Source organism: Panthera uncia, assembly GCF_023721935.1.
Source record: "Panthera uncia isolate 11264 chromosome D3 unlocalized genomic scaffold, Puncia_PCG_1.0 HiC_scaffold_8, whole genome shotgun sequence".
NCBI lineage: Eukaryota > Metazoa > Chordata > Mammalia > Carnivora > Felidae > Panthera > Panthera uncia.
In genome coordinates, this window is record NW_026057586.1 from 49,337,953 (window position 1) to 49,360,696 (window position 22,744).

General features: G+C 34.3%; 1 protein-coding gene across 6 annotated transcripts in view; it reads left to right on the top strand.

Moving 5' to 3' along the window:
- Positions 1-22,744, top strand: part of ESCO1 (establishment of sister chromatid cohesion N-acetyltransferase 1) — a 75,917-nt gene that overhangs the window by 40,113 nt on the left and 13,060 nt on the right. For 5 of the 6 annotated variants that reach the window (XM_049619652.1, XM_049619656.1, XM_049619657.1 and 2 more), the window contains 5 exons: positions 2,061-2,175; positions 4,708-4,768; positions 6,056-6,170; positions 9,301-9,432; positions 22,400-22,489. In XM_049619652.1, coding sequence (XP_049475609.1) covers positions 2,061-2,175; positions 4,708-4,768; positions 6,056-6,170; positions 9,301-9,432; positions 22,400-22,489 — 513 coding nt within the window. Of the gene's footprint in view, positions 1-2,060; positions 2,176-4,707; positions 4,769-6,055; positions 6,171-9,300; positions 9,433-21,733; positions 21,858-22,399; positions 22,490-22,744 lie in introns of all 6 variants that reach the window. The other variant, XR_007455295.1, reaches the window with a different exon arrangement.

Consider the following 22,744-nt stretch of genomic DNA (forward strand, 5'->3'; position numbering starts at 1 on the left):
TTAAATGTTTACATAAATGCTAGCATAGTTTGTGTATATATGTGTGTGGTTTTTGTTTTTGTTTTGTTTTGTTTTTTGCTAACTTGGTTTTGTGCAAGTTGAAAGCACTTTTAGGTTGTTTCTCTTCTTTTCACCAATACCACTGATGCAATCACTTTCACAGAGTGATCAGGAATGTGGTAATTATGTTAGTTCATGACATAGTTGAGTGCCTGCTATGTCCAAGATTTTGTGCTAGGCTCCAGAAGACAAATGTGTTCTGCCTTTAAAGAATTTACATTGTAGCAGTCACTTAAGAGATTTCTCTTTATTCATAAGCACTAAGAATTGTGGCAGCTTTGTTCAACCATCACAGCAGCTTTTGGTTAATGACATAATAGCCTTTGGTTAACACTGCCTCTTTGTTAGTCAGAGGAGAGCTTCATAAAATTATCACTATAGTCTACGCTATGGTTTCTATTATTATCTACATATTACAGGTGAGGGGAATGAGACTTAGGAATTTAAGTAACTTTTACCTGAGTGACATTTAAGTGGTAGAGCTAGGATTTAAACTGTGATTGTCTGGTTTCAGAATCTAGCCATTTTATACTTGGGGAGGAAGGAGAATATAAAAACAAACCCTGTATCATATGAAATCTTTTTCTATGGCTGCTTGTAATTTTGATGTCAGTTTCAGCAGTACTGAGAAATGATGATGTTTGATAGGGCTTCTCTGAATTCTTTGGGCTGAATTTAAATTATTTGAACTTTATGAATTTTAAAGCCCAATTATTTTGTGATTCTTTTTTTAAGCCAGTAACTTCCTAAATTCCTTCCTATTTAATGGAGATTAATTAGTCATTGCTCTTGTTTTTAATTTTTCTGCTTTGTCAGTGATAAAACTTGTTCACTTTTTCAAAAATATTCAAAATAATGTTACATAGTTGAGTGTAATAATCACAATACAGATACAGCCAATGTTGGATAGAGCTTGGAATATTATTTTCTTTTGGTAGTTATTATCACCTTTGATAGTGTTCTGATTTAGGGGATTTTGGGAATACAAAAATGAATAGAATATCTTTGCTCTTAAGAGTTATAGAAGCTTGGGGTGCCTGGGTGGCTCAGTCGGTTAAGCGTCCGACTTCGGCTCAGGTCGTGATCTCGCAGTCCATGAGTTCGAGCCCCGTGTCGGGCTCTGTGCTGACAGCTCAGAGCCTGGAGCCTGTTTCAGATTCTGTGTCTCCCTCTGTCTCTGACCCTCCCCTGTTCATGCTCTGTCTCTCTGTCTCAAAAATAAATAAATGTTAAAAAAAAAGTTGTAGAAGATGAATCAAAAACAACCAATTGAAAATAGTAATAAGGACATGAAAGAGGTAGAGGTGAAGAAGATGGAAAATTATTCCAAACTTGGGAAAAGGGCATGGAGAAACTTAGCAAAGCTTCATAGAAGAGGTTAATATTTAAGTAATGGGTTGAATTTATACAGGGGGAGAGGTTCTAGATTAGCATTATCCAGTAGAAGTGTAATGTGAACCACATGATTTAAAATTTTCTGGTAGCCACGTTAAAAAAGAATGATAAACTGGTAAGATTAAAGTATTTTATTTAACCTGTCATATAGAAATACTTTCATTTCAGCATATAATTTTATAAGTAGACCTATTTTACTTTTTTGTAATAAGTCTTAAAAATCTGTGCTTTATATTGACAGTATAATCTCAAATCAGTCATACTAACTACATTTTAAGTGCTCAATAGTCAGGTGAGGTAGTGGCTACTCTATTGGACAGTGAAGGTTTAGATGGATGAAACAGAAAAAGTATAGAACCAAAATATATCTGTGGGATTTGCAAGTTCTTCGGTGTAGCATGAAGGGGAATAATGGGAGCTGATGCGGAGAGGGTGGTTGTGGGAGAGATCATGAAGAGACTCTTAAAGCATATCAGTGTGAATTACCCCAACTATGAAGTATTATCTTAAATTTTCTTAGTATGCATTCACTGAAAGTGTCTTGGGATGAGTCCCAAAGATTGATATGAAAGCAAGTAGTAACAATTTGAATGTTGTATGTTCAGAATTTCAGTCTGTGTTTGGAATCCAAGCTTCAAAACAATCCCGTGGGAAATACCTCTACTGTTTCAGCTTCACTCAATCAAGCAAAAGTTGATACAGGAGACAATAAATTTCCAGGTAAAACTTTGAAACTATCATTTGGTTTTCTCAGTGTTCAGAGATATTTTTGTCAGTATGATAGGAAACAATATTGACTACCAAATAGGCCAGTTAAATCCTTCTGAACCATATTGCATATGTTTTTCAAATGTGTAATTATCACCATTCTTTTTTTGTTTTTTAAAAATCTTTATCACCATTCTTCGGGGCAGAATTGCTTCTCTTTCTTACCTTGTTTAAAGTACTTAAGTATGGGGGCACATGGGTGGCTCAGTCAGTTGAGTGTCCAACTCTTGGTTTTGGCTTAAGTCATGATCTTAGGGTCATGGGATTGAACTCTGCATTGGGCTCTGCGCTGAGTGTGAAGCCTGCTTGAGATTCTCTCTCTCCCTGCTGTATCTGCCCCTCTCCCTTGCTCATGCTCTCTCTCTAAAATAAAGAAAAAACAAAGTACTTAAATATGACTCTTTGACTTGCTACCAGAAGGTCTTTATCTTAAATCTTTTATTTTGTTTGTAACTTACTTTCTGGAGAAGTATGTCTTAATGAATTGCCTAAGTTAGTGGTAGAAGCTTATTTCTCAAATACAGCTGATTATTTGTGCTTTTCCACTTTAGGTTCTTATCTTCAATCCTGAGTTACTCAGTTTTCCATCTTAGTGATTTTGTTTTTGAAAGGATTTAACAAATGCTGCAGGGGCGCCTGACTGGCTCAGTTGGTAGAGCTTACTTAAAAAATAAAAAATTAAATAGATTCTGCAATTTGTGCAGTTATACCATACAAAGATTTTTTTCGTAACCTTGAAAACATCCTTGACAGTACATTATTTGAGCTGTTGGGTGAAGATTTGCTCACCATTATCAGATGAAGCACAAGGGCATATGGAAAGAAATTCCAAATTCCTCATTCTTGTTTCTCTCTGCTAAAGGAAATACTTAGAGTAGTATACTGAAGTCAGATAATTTCTTCTATTACGTATTATTTAAACTTTTCGTGGAGGAAGGGAAAGCACAATATAAATATGAGAAATGCAGTTATTTTTTAGAAAATAAAATGAATTATTGCGTTATTTATTAATATTAAAACTTCAGAAACTATAATTTTAAAAATTACAGTATAATATACAGTTTTATATTAGTTTCAGGTGTATAATACAATGATTCAGCAATTCTGTACATTACTCAGTGCTCATGATAAGTATACTCTTAATCTCTTTCACCTATTTCATCCATCCCTCACTCATCTCCTTTCTGGTAACCACCAGTTCTCTATATTTAAGAGTATTTGTTTCTTTTTTCCTTTGTTTTGTTTCTTAAATTCTTTCGTATGAGTGAGATCATATAGTACTCTATTTGTCTTTCTCTGACTGACTTATTTCACTTAGCATTGTATGCTCTAGCTCCATCTATGTTGCAAATGACAAGATTTCATTCTTTTTGATGGCTAAGTAATATTCCATTGTATATATGCCACATTTTTAATCCATTCATCCATCAGTGGACACTTGAGTTGCTTCCATAATTAGGCTATTATAGATAATTCTGCAATAAACATCTTTTTAAATTAGCATTTTGTATTCTTTGGTAAATACCTAGTAGTGGAATGACTGGATCATATGGTAATTCTATTTTTTATTTTTTGAGGAACCTCCATACTGTTTTTTTACGGTAGCTACACCAATTTGTATTCCCACCTGTCATGCACGAGGGTTTCTTTTTGTCCACATTCTTTTTTTTTTTTTAATTTTTTTTTTAATGTTTATTTATTTTTGAGACAGAGACAGAGCATGACTGGGGGAGGGGCAGAGAGAGAGGGAGACACAGAATCGGAAGCAGGCTCCAGGCTCTGAGCCATCAGCCCAGAGCCTGACGTGGGGCTCGAACTCACGAACCGTGAGATCGTGACCTGAGCTGAAGTTGGACGCTCAACCGACCGAGCCACCCAGGCGCCCCTTTTTCTCCACATTCTTGCCAACACTTACTGTTTCTTGTGAGACTTCAGGGTTTTTTTAAACGAAGCGGTGTTCCCATTTATTTCCATGTAGAGATTATATAATTATACGGGCATTTATACAATTTCCTATGTTGTTCAGTGCTAGTAATTGGTGAAACTAGAGGCAAACTGTTAATCTACCATTGGATTTCTTTGTGACTCTGTAGAACTTTTATACTTCTGAAGAGTAATTTCTAGGAAGGGGGCCTAATTTTATCAAATGGTTTCATTAAAAAGAAAACATTTAGAGTTGCCTGGGTGGCTCAGCTGGTTAAACGTACGACTCTTGATTTCTGCTCAGGTAATGATCTCACGGTGTGTGAGATTGAGCCCCAACATGGGCTGACAGCATGGAGCCTGCTTGGGATTCTCTCTCTCCCTCTCTCACTCTTTGCCTATCCCCTTTCACATGCTCTCTCTCTCTCTCAAAATAAGTAAATAAACTTAAAAAATTAAAACATTTAGTGTATTCTTTTTTCTTCGTAATGATTTGCAACTATTAGATGGAGAGCTAGTACAAAGCTTAAGGTTTAACTCATCTTCTTGATTAAATTACAGGTTCAACTCCCAAACAACACACTATACTCAGTAACCAAACATCTAAGACCAGTGATAACAGGTAAGACATTAGTTTAATACAAGAGTAAATATAGGAACAATTGAAAGATAAACTGAGGCTTTTACAGTTTTTGTTTATTTGAAAATCAATTCAAATTGGGCAGCATTCAGTGTGGCAGATAGAAAGGAGCTGCAAGGAGCTGTAACATGAAAGACTTATAGGCAGAAAGGAGTGGGATTAAGGAAAGTTATAACTGGTGGAAAAAATGGGTTGATTATTGCAAAGTTACTTTCCTTTAGGGGGAATGGCAGATTATCATTAGGGCAAATTATCTAACTAGTGCTGATTAAATGATTCCTGATTGACTGGTTAAAGATTCCATTTCTAGAAGAGCCAAAACTAAGTCTTGATTTGGTAATGTGGGGCTTAGCATAAGCAACTACATTTTGGACCTGTTGCCTTGTTTTTAACAGAACTTTAGGATTTTATACTTCCAACTTTTGAGTTTGGGATATTTTTCCTTAAAAAGTTGTGCTAATAATCTGGTTTTTCACGTAGAAAGAAAATTATTTTCATAAGTATTCATTTCATTTTACTTTTTCTGTGCCTATACATATGTTTTATAGTTTTTTTTCCCCCTTAGGGTAATATGGGCATCTTTTCTACCTTAATTACCTCATTCTTTTAAATCTGCATTAAATTTCATTGTGTGAATATTCCATTGTTAATTTAACAATTCTCTACTTCATAGACATTTTGGTTGTTTCTTATTTCTGTCCAAAAAAGTTCTTTAATAAACATATGCATCTTTGCCCGTTTGTATTACTATATCTAGGATAAATTAATAGCTATGGGAATTATCCTGCATTGCCATATTTTTGTCCGATGTGTGTCTTTTTATACTTTCAGCAACAGTATTTTGAGAATTCACTTTTCTGCAAACCCTTGAAGTACTGGTATTATCAACATGTAAAAGTGTTTTAAGTGTTTTAGAAGCACTTGGTTCTGTCTTTAATGTCAAAATTAAATTAAATCTGACTTACTTTGCTTTACAGATTACTAAAAAACAGTATTTAGGACAAATTGTACTGACTCAGATGGCTAAAACTATGAAAAACTTGAAACTTACTCAAACTATAGTACAGCAGTTTTTTGTTTATTTGTTGAAAATCAGTAATTTTCTTGGGTGTTCTCCCCTTGATTTTTAAAATGTTATTTATACCCCCCTTGGAATTGAGATTTGTGAGTGTCGTATAGAGAAAGTTTTTTTTTTTTATTTTTAGTGCTTTGAAGTGATAATAGCTCTATAACATTTAATAGTGTGATTTTTTTTTTTTTTTTTTAAAGGGAGACACCACCAAATCATTCTTGGCCTAAGTGTAATTCCCATTTGGAGATAACAATTCCAAAGGACTTGAAACTAAAAGAAGCAGAGAAAGTTGATGAAAAACAGTTGATCATAGTAAGTATCCAACTTGACCTTTTTGGTGAAGTGTTGTTATAATCACCTTTCTTATGCACATTGTTAAAGAATAAATTCATTGCTTTTTTTTCAAAGAGGCTTGTCACCATAAATCGTCATTATGGAAATATTCCTGGTATCATTAGAAATCCCCCAACTTGAACCCCAGTAGTGAGTTCCTCCTATAACAAATAAAAACTCAAATATCCATACTCTTAGTTTTATTTACAACAGATTGATACTTTATATTTGTTACTTTTTTAAAAAAATTTTTATTTATTTTTGAGAGAGAGAGAGAGAGAGAGAGAGAGAGAGGGAGAGAGAGAGGCAGGCACAGAATCTGAAGCAGGCTCCAGGTTCTAAGGTGTCAGCACAGAGCCTGATGCAGGACTCAAACCCACAAACCGTGAGATCATGACCTAAGCCAAAGTTAGGTGTTTAATGGACTGAGCCACTCAGGAGCCCCAGATCTGTTACTTTCTTTAATATGTCGTTTGATGTACTTTGTTTTAGTAGTTGGTTTAAATATTAAAATAACATGGAGCTTAATACATAAAATGATTTTAAATATCTGTATTTTAGTGTATATTATAATTTTTAAACTGTGTTTTACAGGAAGATAAACCAGTAGTTAATTTGAAATAGAACTTAAATACAGTTTGGTGACAAGTTGAAAAAGAGATATTTTGATTGATGAAAAAACCTAATTTGAGTAAGCGAGCACACTATAAAAAAAATGAAGGAACCCAAAATAATAGGAAAATTTAATGTACTTCCAGTCAACATTATCAGTAGGATTTGGTGGAGTAGACTATTGATTCTAACTTTAATATAGGAGAATAACTTTGTAAGAATTGTCTGCAAATTTTTGGGAAAGGTTAATCGGGAAAGTTTCATTAGAGTTAATAATGTTTCTGTTGTTAAATCAGTATGGTAGTGAAACAGGATTAGACTAGTAGAATATAGAGCAGCACTGTCCAATATGGTGGCCACATGTAGCTGTTGAGTATTTGAAATGTGGCTCATTAGAATTGAGATATGTTGTAAGTGTAAACATAGTTACTGCATTTTAAAGACTAGTATAAAAAAGGGAATGTAAAGTATTTCACTGATAAGTTTTTTTTCTATTTAGTACATGTTGAAGTTAAAGTATTTGGGATATGTTTTGTTGAATAAAATACTAAAATTAATTTCACCTGTTTTTGCATTCTTTAACATGGCTACTGGAAAATTTAAAATTTGTGGATTGCATTTCTATTCAGTTCTGGTCTAGAGTTGATGAGGATGATGATGTTAATGGTCAGGATAGCAGCTAAATCATTGTTCCATGTACTCCACTCATATTAACTTAGTTAGGCCTCAGTTTTTAAAGTATGAGGTAGGTACTACTATTATCTCCCATTTACCAATTAGGAAACCAAGGAAGAAAAGTTTGCTCAATACTGTGAAAACTGCTTGGTTGCAGAGATATTTGTACACTGGTATACATCATTCATCATAGCCAAAGGGTGAAAGCAACCTAAGTGTCCATCAAGGATGAATGGATGAACAAAATGTGTATACATACAATGGAATATGATTCAGCCTTAAAAAAAGAAATTCTGACATGCTACAACATGGTTGAACCTTGAGGACATTAAGCTAAGTGAAATAAGTTAGTCACAGAAAGACAAATACTGTAAGATTTCACTGCTGTGAGTGTCTAGAGTACTTACAGAGACAGTAGAATGGTGGTTTCTAGGAGCTGGGAAGGAAGGTAGATTGGGGACCAATTGTTTAATTGGTTTAGAGTTTCAGTTTTGCAAGATGAAAAGACTTTTGAAGATTGGTTACAGAACAATGTGAATATAATAAAACTACTGAGCTGTACACTTAAAAGTCATTAAGATAGTAGGGATGCCTAGGTGGCTCAGCTGGTTGAGTGTCTGACCCTTGATTTCAGGTGGGACAACGTGGGATTGAGCCCCGCATTGGGCTCTGTGCTGAGCGTGGAGCCTGCTTGAGATTCTCTCTGTCCCTCTCTACTCCTGTCCCCCATTTGTGTATTCCCCTCTCTCTCAGATTAAAAAAATAAATTAAGATGGCAAATATTGTTATATATATATTTTTTGCCACAGTTATAAAAAAAATTTTTTTTAAAGATTTATTTATTTATTTATTTTTGTAGAGAGAGAGAGTGAGCAGGAGAGAGGGGCAGAGGCAGAAGAGAGAGAATCCTAAGCAGGCTCCACACTTACTACGGGGCCCCCACACAGGGCTTGATCCCATGACGCTGGGATCACAACCTGCGCTGAAATCGAGAGTCGTACAGTCATGCAACTGAGCCACCAAGATACCCCTACTTGATCCTAGTTCTAAGACACTAGAGATGCTGTTATCTTAGATCTTTTTTTTTTTTTTTTTAGTAATTCAAATTGTACAGTTTTAGAATAGAAAGTAAAGGGATTATTAGTTTATTATTCTTAAATTTAGATCATATTGCTGAAAATTTCTTGTTGAATAAGGACAAGAAAGAAAACATTTTGTAAACAGTTACGGTTCTATAGCACAAGTGAATTACTGGAGAATGGATGATTGTACTTGTACTTAGTTAATATGAAAAAAATTTATAAATTACTGTTAATAATTTTTAATAATTAACTGTTTTAATAGAAAAATTAATATTACCTTTTCTCATGAGTTTTTGGTAACATCAAAATATTCTTTTTAATATTTATAAACTAGAATAAAACCATTAAAGAGAACATACTTTTAAGACATTAAAAAAGGAGTCTGTGAAACACAGACTAAGCTTTAACAGTGTAATTATTGCAGATATAAAAATACATCTTCATTCTCATTTATAGAGTATTTCCTGTTGAGGGCTTTAGGACTAAGATTGTAGTGTTAAAAGATATTTCTGAGTTCTTCTTAGTTGCTATTAAATGCTGTGGAGTGAATGGTCAGATTACTAAAATTAAGGACTTAATAAAATTACACATTAGATTTCACAGTTTAACATCTTGTTAATCAACACTGAACATTATTCATTGTAGATTAAATACTTCTCACTTGATGTTCCTGTTATAGCTTTAGAAGCTGAATTACTCCTTTGGGAGGGAAAAACCTTTTGTTTGTTTTTTATAAATAGGATGCAGGACAAAAAAGATTTGGAGCAGTTTCCTGTAATGTTTGTGGCATGCTCTACACAGCTTCAAATCCAGAAGATGAAACACAGCATCTGCTCTTCCACAACCAATTTATAAGTGCTGTAAAATATGTGGTAAGTGAAATTCATGAGTTCTAAAATGCAGATAATTAGGTCAGCATCTTAAAGACATGAATTGCCAAATTTAAGTCATTGACAAATTTTTTAGGAAATAATAATATATACAAAACCCTGGTAGTATGTATACTGGCTTATTTTAAAACAAAGCCGAACATAAAACCAGCTAACTTTATTCTGGCTGGCTTGTGTTGTGGGATTTTTTTTTATTTAAGGTACATATTTAAAGTAGTTATTATACCTCATCTCTTCTAACAAATAATGCTATTCAATTTGAGTATTTAAAAATTTTTCTTTAGTGATTATTATTAACTGTTGATAAGCCTTTTTAATATTCATAATAGCTTGGCACAAGTTTTTATTTGAGGACTGATAGTGATATATATATTATACCAAATAGATGGTTTTGGAATTTTTATTTACCTTCTTTTTGCTATCATGAGAGTTTTTCTTTATAAAATTAAAAAAAAATTCTTAAAGGTTAAGATCTCAGAATTTGTTGTATACTTAAAAAAAAATCCCACAAAGCAAGTACATTTTAGTATATGTATTTTAGTGTATGTGTATTTGAGACACGATGGGTATTATTTAACAGTTTCTGGAAATTGCAAAGTTTTAATCATTTTGAACCATTTCAGATATCTTGTGAAATTAGTAATTTAATGTAATTGCCGTTTACCTATATCTGAAATGGAATCTATTTTTTTCCTATACATGTTACCTTCAGTACTGTACACTCACATTAATAAGACCTCCAGGATATCTGAACTGAGATCACCAATTCATTTCATATGGATTTTTACATAAGCAACAGATGTTGGATTTTTTAAAAGATCTTTATTGGCTTCAGTTAAATTCTTACCCTTATCTTTGGTTGAAGGGTTCATGTTGTTTCATTTATCCAATTAATTCTAGGCAAGATACGTAGAGTTTTCTTATCTTTTCTTTTTTTTTTCTTTTTGGGGTCTTTACTGTGGTGATTCTTTATATTCCTTATTTTATCTGCCATTGCCACACATACCCCCTTCTGTCACTTAACTAAATGCAGTATGAACTGTGTGGACGTGGAGTATCTATAGCTAGATACTGATTTATTGTTTGAAATTTGTACTTTCCAATTTTACTATATTAATGCTCTTACAACTTGAGAAAAATAGTTCTATCAGATAGCTAAAGTATAGAATACTATGGGGCAAAAACATTTCATTTAATATACATAAGTCTCATAGAAGTTCTCATTTTACATCATCTGATTCTTGTAATCGCTTTTGTAAAATTGTAAGAAGATTAGGTTTAAAAGACTTAATTCCTCATCTTAAGAGAACTTCTTAATTTCTGAGAGAAAAAGTAGTTAATCAGGAAATACGCACTCTGCTCTTCCACAGTACTGAGGGAAGCTGGTTTATGGAACAAGGTGGAGTCATTACCTTCTAAACAAATTCTGGCTCTTGAAAAGCTATCAAGCCATGTAGCAACTTAGGGAAGATTGATTCCTACCCCAGCCCTACCCCTCTTCCCACCCCACCACTTTGATGGGACAGAGCTATGGGTTATTTTATTATTTTTGAAATAAGCTCAAGAGAAGGAATTGAGTTTAGCAGTTGGCTGACCTTTGCTAACATCAAGATCAATATTTTTCTTTTGCTGTTTTCAAATGCAGATTATACATAATCTAAGACTATAGAAACTCCTCCAAAACATTGTAGCTTTCTTATGTAGTGTATGGCGAGAGGATAAAAACATACATGTTATGTTGAAGATGTTCTGCTGTGATCACAGCTCTCGATTTTGGATTGGGACATTAAACATTTATTGGGCACCTAGTATGGTGCTTTGCATTATTGTACACTTACAGGGCAGCTAGTGTTGGCTAGTGTTGTGTTTTTGCATCAAGCACTTTTTTTTCCTTTTTAAAAATTGAGTTATAATTGAAGTTTAATCACTTTTTAAGTGTTTGAGAAAACATCTGTTTTTTTTTTTAATACTGATTTTATCTGTTTATGTTTCCTGGAGAGAAGCACATAGAAAGAAGTCATTTGGTGTTCTGGCTTTAATTAACTTTAAATGACAATATTTGGGGACTGGAAATAAAGTTTTGTTCTACTTAAGACCATTTGAAAATAGAATAAGTTAGACCCAATGAGAGTTTTACTTTTTAAATTTTAATCAAATGTTTTTAAGGAAATAAATAGCTTTTCCTTTGGATAAAAATTTTCTCTTAGATATGGTAATAATCTGTGACAGTTAAGAATGGCTAAAGACCTTTACAAAAGATCAAAATGATATTTAAATTATTTAGTTATCATAGAAATTGATGCCCACAGAGCCTTATTTTTTTTATTTTTATTTTTTTGGTTGGCAAAAATATTTTCTTTTTCTTTATCCTTTTTGGTTTGGGGGTAGGGGAAAGAATGATGATGCTCTCTATTCCGTACCCCATCTGCCTCATGGATACCATGTGAGGAAATTCTTTTTATCTAACTTATTATAAGCTGTTTAGGAAGGAACTTGTTAATGCTTCAGGGGGAGCCTGGACTCTGGTTTACACTTAGAAACACTTCAATTTCCCTTGTTGAACTGAGGTACTCTTTACTAAAGGTGTGAAAAGAAAGCAGGAAAAATTCTTCCCAGAGCAGTGAGCAATGTTGCCAGGCCTGGAGCCTATCCAAAACTCAGTTATATTTTGAACTTTAAGTAATGTATTTGGGTTCTTTGCAGAGAAATTTCTAACTTAATCCTTTTGTCCTCTATCCTTCCTTATCTCCTTTGAATTAATTAACACCTGACTGAATAAATGCTCTGTGGAGGGTTCTACTCTCGGAGGTATAGGATATGCCCTTGCCTTCAAGGTTAGGAGCAAAACCTGAAAGAAATGAAAAGTTAGCAAGAGATTTATGTAACTACTAAAGCAGTAAGTCAATACTAATTATTTAAATTCAGTTATAAATTAGCTTTGCAGTTCGGAAGTGATAATTTGGTAAAGCAGTGATCAGAAGAGGGGTTTGTTTTCATCGGTGAGGAAAAATTAAGACTTGAAATTTTTTTTTAAATGGACAAAAGGAGGTCATCTGTGATTGATGGCATAGTATAGCCAATGAGAAAGCTTAACATCTGTGTGGGGAATAATGAATAATTTTTGTTTGTTTGTTTTTACTGAATCAGATTTTTGTAGGTAGTAAGATTAGAAAAATGCATCAAATCAGATTGTGATACTTTGATTTTGATGCCCTTTGGCCTTTTTTCTTTCTGTTCTTTCAGATGTTGAAGAATTTTGAGAATTGTGAATGATACAGTTAAGTTTAAATAATGATCAAATAATATTTTGATAGAATGTAGGGAGAGAAATAATATTTTAGTGACATATAAGGAGAGAGTAGTATGTGTATGTGGTGTGTGTGGTGTTGGATTATTAGGGCATTCGTAGAAAAGGGGAAAATCAATGATCAGAACAACTGAAGGAAGATTTGACAGATTTCTGATTGGCTACAGAGCCACACTCTCCAGCATTGTAATACTAAACCATCAAAGTAAAAATGTTGTTCCTCTTCATGGGAGGGGATAAAAGGTACAGCAAAGGGAATAATAATGAATGGTATTGTAATAGTGTATGGTGACAGATAATAGCTACATTTGTGAAACTTGCATAATGTATAGAATGTATAGAATCGTTGCACCTGGGTGGCTCAGTCGCTTCATAAGGTAAGCCCTGTATCGGGCTCTGTGCTGACAGTTCGGAACCTGCTTGGGATGCTATCTCTCCTTCTCTTTCTGCCTCTCCCCTGCTCACGTGCACTCTCTCTCAAATAAATAAACTTAAAAAAATAGTTGTTAAAAATTACCCAGTAACTCTTGCTGAGTCTTTAATTTTTTTATGTGAAATTTGAATACATATTTATTTCTATATACTTTTTCTGTATTCCTTTTGAAGGTGATTAGGAAAGAGGGCACTGGGTGTTAAAGAGAAGTAAATAGAGCAGGAATAGAGATTTTTAAATCTTGGGAATGGAAAAGGAATCTGAAGCAAAGTAGCACTGGCCCTTAGAACTGTACTGTGGCATCACTGGAATAGGGAGCAGGTATATTTGTAGGAGGGACTGAGAGGTCAGAGAATGGTCTGAGTTTCGTTGAGTGTCTCTGCTTAAAGATAAGGCTATATATCAAGTTTGTTTGTCTCTTCTCTGATCCTGATTTTTAATTTTTCTACTTTGTTGCATCTTTTTAAAAAAACATTTTTTAAATGTTTATTTATTTTTGAGAGACAGAGAGAGAGAGAGTGTGAGCAGGGGAGCGGCAGAGAGAGAGAGGTAGACACAGAATCGGAAACAGGCTCTAGGCTCTGAGCTGTCAGAACAGAGCCTGATGCAGGGCTCAAACTCAAGAACCATGAGATCATGACCTGAGCCAAAGTTGGATGCTAAACTGATTGAGCCACCCAGGTGCCTCCTACTTTGTTGCATCTTAAATACTTAGAGTATTGTGGTATATAAATATAGGATGGGAGCGGGACTTCCAAATCTTAGAAAATAATTTTGCTTTGGAATGGAAGGCCACATAGTCCGATGTGGGACTTGATCCCACGACCCCGGGATCATGACCTGAGCCGAAATCAAGAGTCAGACGCTCAACTGAGCCACCCAGGCGCCCCCAGTTTTTCAGTTTTTAAAAAGAACTTATAAACTCTCAGGAGGGAGAATTTATAATGTATCTAGTGGCAAACATTTCTTTAATCTGTTCTTCTCTACTTTTCCCTATTTCCGGAAGTGGTGCCACCCTGTAACTCATTTCCTTAAACTGAAAACTTCCGAATAATCCTTCAGTTTTCTTTTTGCACTTCTTATACTCAACCCATTAGTAAATTCCACCTTCAAAATAGATTCCAAATCCTCCCACTCTGTCATGTCCATTGCTTCCTCTCAAAACCAAGCTGTCATCATTTGACCACTTGTGTAATGCTTTCCTAACTGGTTTCCCAGCTTCCAGTTTTGTTTCCCTACAGTCTTTCTCTATGGTGCCTACAGCCATCTTTTAAAACTTAAATCTTCAACTGGGGACATGAAATATATTGTGATATATTTGATACAAGTTAGGCAAAATAAAACTAGCAGTAATGTACCTCAAAATGTAAAAAGCAGTCCAAATTTAAATTCATTGTAGCAATTAAAGATTTGTTAACTAGGATTGCATATAGAATTATATACCTAATTAAATTTAGGTGCTAAAGTGGTTCATTCCTCATTTAGAAAAATAGTGAAAATAATTTAACTCTCTTTCTTACCATTTGTAAGACATTATTATGGATCATCATATACCAGTGAATTTTCTTCAGTTTGTATTTAAAATTCTCCATGAGATATATTCTACTTTATGCATATGAAGATAATTCTAATCCTCTCACAGGATATACGTACATCTTTGGGAGTTTCATTTTCTCTATTGAAATCTTTTTCACATAGTTTGTCCATCTTGTCCTTTAAAATCTTTAACATATTTATTACGGAAATTTTAAAGTTCTTCTATTTTTTAATTTTTCTTTTAGGTTTATTTATTTATTTTTAGAGAGAGAGCACGAGCAGGGGAGGGAACGAGAAAAGGGGATGGAGAGAATCCCAAGCAGTGCAGAGCCCCACGCAGGGTCTAAATGCACAAACCGCTAGATCATGACCCAAGCTGAAACCAAGAGTTGGACGCTTAACTGACTGAACCACCCAGGTGTCCTAAAATTTTAAAGTTTTTCTAATTCACATATGTGGGTCATCACTGAACCTGTTTCTATTGACTTTTTTCTTCTTGATTTTGGAATATCATTTCCTAATTCTGTTTATGGTCTTTTTTTTTTTTTTTAATAGACTATTTTTTTTTTAAGCTCCATTTTAGGTTTATAATGAAATTGAGCAGAAAGTACAGAGACTTCCCATATATTAACCCCCACCCCATGTGTTCAGTATCCTCACACCAGTATGTTTGTTAAAATTGATGAACCTACACTGACACACCATTATTCAAAGTCCATAGTTTTTATTAGAGTTCACTCTTGGTGGTGTACATTCCTTGAGTTCTGAAAAATGTCTAATGACCTGTATCTACCACTATAGTATCATAGAGAATATTTTCACTGCCCTGAAAATCCTCTGTTCTCTTCCTTTTTTATCCTTGCCTTCCTACTAACCCTTGGCAATTGCTGATCTTTTTTTACTGTCTTCATAGTTTTACCTTTTCCAGAATACTGTACAGTTGGAATCATACAGTATTTGTTTTTTTTCATACTGAGTTCTTTCACTTAGTAATGTGCGCTTAAAGTTACTCCATATCTTTTCATGGCTTGATAACTCATTTCTTTTTAAAAAGTGCTGAATAGTATTCCATTGTCTGCATGTACCATAGTTAATTTATCCATTCATCTACTGAAGGATATCTTGATTGCTTCCAAGTTGTGGCAATTATGAATAAAGTTGCTATAAACATCCATGTACAGGTGCAGGCTTTTGTGTGGAAGTAAGTTTTCAACTCCTTTTCATAAATACTGAGTGTGATTGCTGGATTGTATGGTAAGAGTAAGTTTAGTTTTGTGAGACTGCCAAACTGTTTTCCACATTGGCTCTACTATTCCCACCAGCAATGAATGAGATTCCTTATTGCTCCACGTCCTTGCCAGGGTGTGGTATTGTCATTTTTCTGGGTTTTGGCCATTCTAATAGGTGTATAGTGGTATCTTGTTTTCATTTGCATTTCCTAAATGACTTATGATGTGGAGCATTTTTCATATGCTTATTTGCCATCTCTATATCTTCTTTGGTAAGGTGTTTGTTCAGGTCTTTGGCCCACTTTTAGTTGGGTGTTTTTTTTTCTTGTTGTTTTAAGAATTCTTTGTATCTTTTTGGATAGCAGCCCTTATCAGCTACTCATTTATATTATTTTCTCCCAGTCAGTGGCTTGTCTTCTTATGCTCTTCATGGTGTCTTTTGCAGAGCAGAAGGTTTTAATTTTAATTTTAATCAAGTGCAGCTTATCAATTCTTTCTCCCATGGATTGTGCCTTTGATGTTGTATCTAAAAAGACATTGCTGTATGGAAGGTTATCTGGATTTCTTCTTTGTTATTTTCTAGGAGTTTTACAGTTTTGCTTTTTACATTTAGGTCTGTGATCCATTTTGAGTTAATTTTTGTGAAGGGTTTGAAGTATGGTATCTAGATCCTTTTTTTTTTTTTTTTGCATGTGGCTGTCCAATCATTCCAGCAACATTTGTTGAAAAGACTGTCTTGTCCCTGTTGTTGCTATTTTATCAAACATCAGTTGACTATATTTATGTAGGTTTATTTTAGGACTCTCTGTTCTGTTTCGCTGATGTATTTGTTTCTTTTTTCACCAGTATCAGACTGTCTTGATTACTGTAGCTTTATAGTAAGTCTTCTTTTTTTTTAATGTTTTATTTATTTATTTATTTATTTTTTTAAATTTTTTTTAACGTTTTATTTATTTTTGAGACAGAGAGAGACAGAGCATGAACGGGGGAGGGGCAGAGAGAGAGGGAGACACAGAACCGGAAGCAGGCTCCAGGCTCCGAGCCATCAGCCCAGAGCCCGACGCGGGGCTTGAACCCACGGACCGCGAGATCGTGACCTGAGCCAAAGTCGGACGCTTAACCGACTGAGCCACCCAGGCGCCCCTAATGTTTTATTTATTTTTGAGAGAGAAGGAGACAGACAGTGTGAATGGGGGAGGGGCAGAGAGAGAGGGAGATACAGAATCCAAAGCAGGCTCCATGCTCTGAGCTGACAGCGCAGAGCCCAGTGTGGGGCTTGAACCTGCGAACTGTGAGATCATGACCCGAGCTGAAGTCGGACGCTTAACCGACTGAGCAACCCAGGCGCCCCTGTAGTAAGTCTTCTTTTTAATGATTGATTTTTTTTTTCCCGAAAGTTTATTTTCAAATGTACAATAGAATCTAAGAAACATTTCATTCTAACTGTAGATAGCAACAGCTGGTATGAAAAGGAATCCAGATGTTTAAACAGGGATAGAAATAAGTATCACCATTGCCACAGACACAAGGAACAGCTTACTTTTTGCCAGATTTCTTAATTCCACCTGTGGCCAGGAGACCCCTCCCCACGGCCTTTGCTTTAGCTCCTTGAGTTTCTTCTACTCCTCTTTCTGTTTGAATGCCTCATCTCATCCATCTCCTTGACCTGCTTCAGGGACTGACTTCATGCCACCTTCATGGCTGGACATGGTGCCTGCCGCTCCTTTCCCAGACTGCCACTGGAAGGAGTCTGGATGTCAGGTAGCATCAGTCTTCTGACTATTCCTCTCCTTCAGTATCGTGTTGGCTGTTCTACCCTTTTTGCTTTTTCATATAAATTTTAGAATCATTTTGTCAGTATCCATAAAATAACTTGATGAGGTTTTTGATTGAGATTACATTGAATATGTAGATCAAATCAGGAAGAACTGACCTCTTGACGGTATTTAGCTTTCCTGTCTGATCTCAAAATTTTTTTATACACTGCATTGGAATTTCTGCAGTTTTCCAGCAGTTTTTTTTTTTATACTTTATGCCTTGGGTAACTATCAAATGTAACTGAATTTTGACAGAGCTAATTTTAATTTTAATTTACTTTCATTTCTGAAGACTTATGATTTGAAAAGAGATGGGTTTAAAAATTAATTATTTCAATACATAATAATTCTTAAACTTGGCTGTTGAAATGTTTTTTCAAATTGCTTTTGTACTTATTTTTAAAATTTTTATTGAAACACAACATGTAATCGCTTCTCGGCCTGTTGGCTAAGATCAAGTGAAATACAACATGTAAAAAAAAGTACACAAATAATGAATACACAGCTTAATATGGTGTTTTGACAAAGTCAACACCCATATGACAAGAAACATTACTGGCATCTCAAGCCCCTTTGTGCCCCTGTTGCATTCACTCCTTTTCCTTACCTTAGGTCTAACTGATATGCTGACTAGATTTGTTTTGCATTATTTTTCACTTCTGTTTTTTTTTTTTAATGTTTATTTATTTTGAGAGAAAGCATATGCACATGTGAGCAGGGGAGGTACAGAGAGAGAATCCCAAGCAGGCTCTGCGCTGTCTGCACAGAGCCTGACAGAGCTTGATCCCATGAACCGTGAGATCATAACCTGAGCTGAAATCAGGAGTTGGATGCTTGACTGACTGAGCTACCCAGGCACCCCTATTTTTCACTTCTAAATAAATGATGCTTGAACAAGCCTTAGGCCATTGATAGTGTTTTGGCGATGGGTGGTTTGAATTTTCTAAAATAAAAAGTTTAATACAACACACACATACACTAATGAATGCCCATGTACTTATCATCCAGTGTTAATAATTAACAATTCACGGACAGTCTTCTTTCATCCAGCCTTCTAAGTTATTTTGAAACGAACCCCAGGTGTCACATTATCATTTTGATAGATATTTTTAAATCTGTATTTCTAAAAGATGAAAAGATGACTATTTTTACCATAAAAGTTCTTTTTTTTTTAAGTTTGTGTATTTTGAGAGAGAGTACACATGAATGGGAGAGGAGCAGAGAGAGAATCCCAAGCAGGCTCCGCACTACCAGCACAGGGCCCATCTCAGGGCTGGAACCCATGAACCGTGAGATCATGACCTGAGCTGAAGTCACGAGCTGGGTACTTAAACAACCAAGCTACCTAGGCACCTCACCATAGAAGTAATTTAAAGAATATACCTACACCTTTTTTTAATTAAAAAAAATTTAAAAAAAATTTTAATGTTTTATTTATTTTTGAGAGAGAGAGAGAGAGAGAGCGAGCGAGCGAGCAGGGGGAGGGGCAGAGAGAAAGGGAGACAGAGGATCTGAAGGAGGCTCTGTGCTGACAGCAGAGCCTGATGCAGGGCTTGAATCCATGAGCTGTGAAATCATGATCAGAATCAAAGTCGGATGCTTAATGGACTGAGCCACCCAGGCGCCCAAAGATAACTACACCTTTAAAGAAAAATCAGTTAATTCCTTACTATCAGAGATTCCCTTAGAGTTCAAAGCTCTCCAAATATAATTCTCTATACTGTTTATTTGTTTGAATTAAGATCCATATATTGGCATTCGTTGGCATGTCCCTTAAGTCTCCTTTAATCTGAAGGTTCTCCCTGTCTTTTTTTCTTGCAATATTGGTAATCTTTTCAAAAGCTGGTTGTTGTTTTTATTTCTCAAAGTATTTTTTTCATGGGTATTCTCCTTCAGCCTTTTTATGAATGTGATTAGTGTGAGGTTTAAAAATTGGGGTATAATTTACATACAGTTAAATGCACAGATCTTGGTGAATTTTGGTAATTGTATAGATCAGTGTTTCCACCACTTAATGTATATTGTTTTCAGTTAATACCCTTTTTAAATGGAAAGAGAGGAGAAATCCTTTTCATTCTTTAGATTCTAAAGTTTAGAGTAAGTACAGTGGCAAGGAACAAAAAATAATCATTGATTGCTATTAGGAATATAAAGCTTTTTGCTTTTCACAGCCAGATAGGTGAATTAAGAAAATTTGGGGTTTGGAAAATATTACTTGCTACCAGAGGGATATATGTAACATTTTAGAGCTAAAGGTGAGAAGTGTAAATGCAGTGGGTTGGAATTTGCATCTTCGTGGAAAGCTGTGGCTGTTTGGTTATTCCTGTAAATGGTATGCACCCTTCCCCCACAACCTTCACCTCTGCCTCAGTTTCAGGCAACAGACAATCTCCTCTAAACTTTTTAAAGTCAGGAGGATCATGTGGTTATTAACTCCAGGAAAGAGATAACTACAGTTGAGGCATATAAATGTGTTAAGTATGTTATTTGACAGACATTAGCCTACTTGGTTCTTTCATCTGTCTGTGGTTTGAATTTATTGTTTATTTAACTTTGGGGACTTTATTAATCAACTTGTGTTTTCTTAGAGTAGGGCACTGATCTTAGTTTGATATCATTATTAAGGTAGAATAGAAGTTACTGAGTGGCTACTCTGTGTGAGGAATTATCTTAAATACAACTCTCTTAATAAGCAACTAAGTGATGGAGGTGATGACAGCCATTTTGTACATAGCCTAGATCTGGAAACAGAGAATTTGTGATTTGTACAAGTTATATAGCTAGTAACTACTAAGAACAGGGCTTTAAACCCTGAACTTTTACTCCAAAACCTTTGAACAGTTTTCACTAAAATACACTGTCTTCATGAGTATTAGAAACCTGAGAAATAGTAACTCTGCCCTTTGCAAATGCTTGCTGCTTATATGTATGTGAAGAAACAGTCATATATAAAACAAAATTTTGTCAAATCCAATTGTGATAGAATTTCTGCATGAATGTGCAAGTCTCAAATTGTTTCAGGAGAAAGTTTTACACTAAAAAGTCAGTAAAACAAAATAATTTGTCTAGTGTTTATGGTGCAATATAATGACATTAGACCGATATTTTTGTTTTAAAGGTAATAGGTAAATTGATCAGATTTTCTTTAGATAATTCAGCTCAGGATATGACTTTTTTAGAAGTGGGGGTTACTTAAATTTTCTAGTTCTTCATTGAATTTATAGTTTAACTTTTAAGATGAAAAGTCTGTTTTCATTTTATGGAAAGTGGATATATTTTAAAAAGCTTTTCCTAACTTAACATAGTAATATAAATTTGTTTTAAAAGAGGTAATGTCTTTTATACTCCTTAAAAATTGTTTACCTAAATTCAGATTTAATTTCTATTTTGAAAAAAAAAATGACTTCTGTGTCTATTGTTTCTGCTCCTTTTCAAATCTTGAGAACCTTTTAACCAATCATAATTACAATCAACTGAATTTTACTTTATCTTTGGGTGCTCTGTTTTTTAAACAAATTCTCATTTTAAATACTTCAAATTGTTACATTTACCAAGCTTATTACTAGACTTTTTGTCCCTAAGATCCTGCCCCTCTCCTAAAAAGCCATTCTAAATTTTTTAACAGAAAATCAGCTTCCTTTCAAACTTGCCATAGTATTAAAAAAAATGTAGTTGTCTTTTTCTTGGTTTTATTGAGCTTTCATAGTCTTAAAAGATTTCAGAAGATCATGGTTTTCTCTAATAGAAGTACATACTGCTTCTTGAAAGTTTTTTTTGTTTGTTTTTGTTTTTATTTTTGTTTTTTAAATGTAAAGTTGATTGGGTAAGGCAAATGGAACAACCAGTTAAGCTCATTCCTTCTGTACTTATTATTAACTTCAAAGCTCCTAGTTTTAACCTCTGGTTCAGTCCCATCTTACTAGATTTAAGTGGTTTTTGTTTTGTTTTTTTTTTCATGCAGGTTCTGCTCATTAATCACCACGAGTGTGGATCTGAAGAAGAGTTTATTACCTCTCTTTTTTTGAGTATGTTTAACTTCAGATACACACAACGTAGCTTCTCCTTCCCTATTAGATTCTTAGAAGGTAGTTATATTTTTATAGTCTCCTTCTTGTGACTTTGATAGTTGTGATCAATAAGAATAAAAACTATTCCTTACTACATACTGGGCTACTGCATGCAAATCAGTTCATTTAAAACCTCCTGGAGGTCTTTGGCATGCCAGACATAAAACCATGAGTGTTTGTTTGTGGAGGTAACCATGTTCCAAAGGAATTTAAGAGTTCTTTTATCAAGAAACTGGGAGAGTTATCTTTCAGGCTCTGGGAATCACTTATTTTAAGGGGCTTGCTTTTGGTGTGTGATTTTCAAAATTAATTTAAAATGGGAAATGGTAAATTAAAAATATTCTTGTGGTATTAGATTTTTGAGTGAGTAGTATAGAGAAGTTAGCTTGCATTTTACCTATTGTATGCTTAACAAAATAGCTGATTGTATCATGTAAACATTAATGAGAATATTTTTCCATGTTTGCAACTTTTAGACACAGCAATATATTTTTCTTCTTGTACATGAATATGATAAATGAAATATGGTAACAAAATTCATTCATGTTTTTTATATCTAGGGTTGGAAAAAAGAAAGAATTCTGGCTGAATATCCTGATGGCAGGATAATAATGGTTCTTCCTGAAGACCCAAAGTATGCTCTGAAAAAGGTAAATTTTCAGTGAAATTTCGTGTAGAATGGATAATGTAATTTTGTAGCCACTTTTAACAGGGTAATGCATTATTGGCATAGCATATTTAAACACCAATTCTGAAAACAAGCAATAAGCATTTAAAGAATAAAGAATACAACCCAACTGAAAAATTATGCTTTAAACTTGTAATGGGTTTGGGATATGTGAAATAAATTTTTAGTGAATTGATTACTGTCCCATATTATCAGTAAATTGAGTGATGATATAATA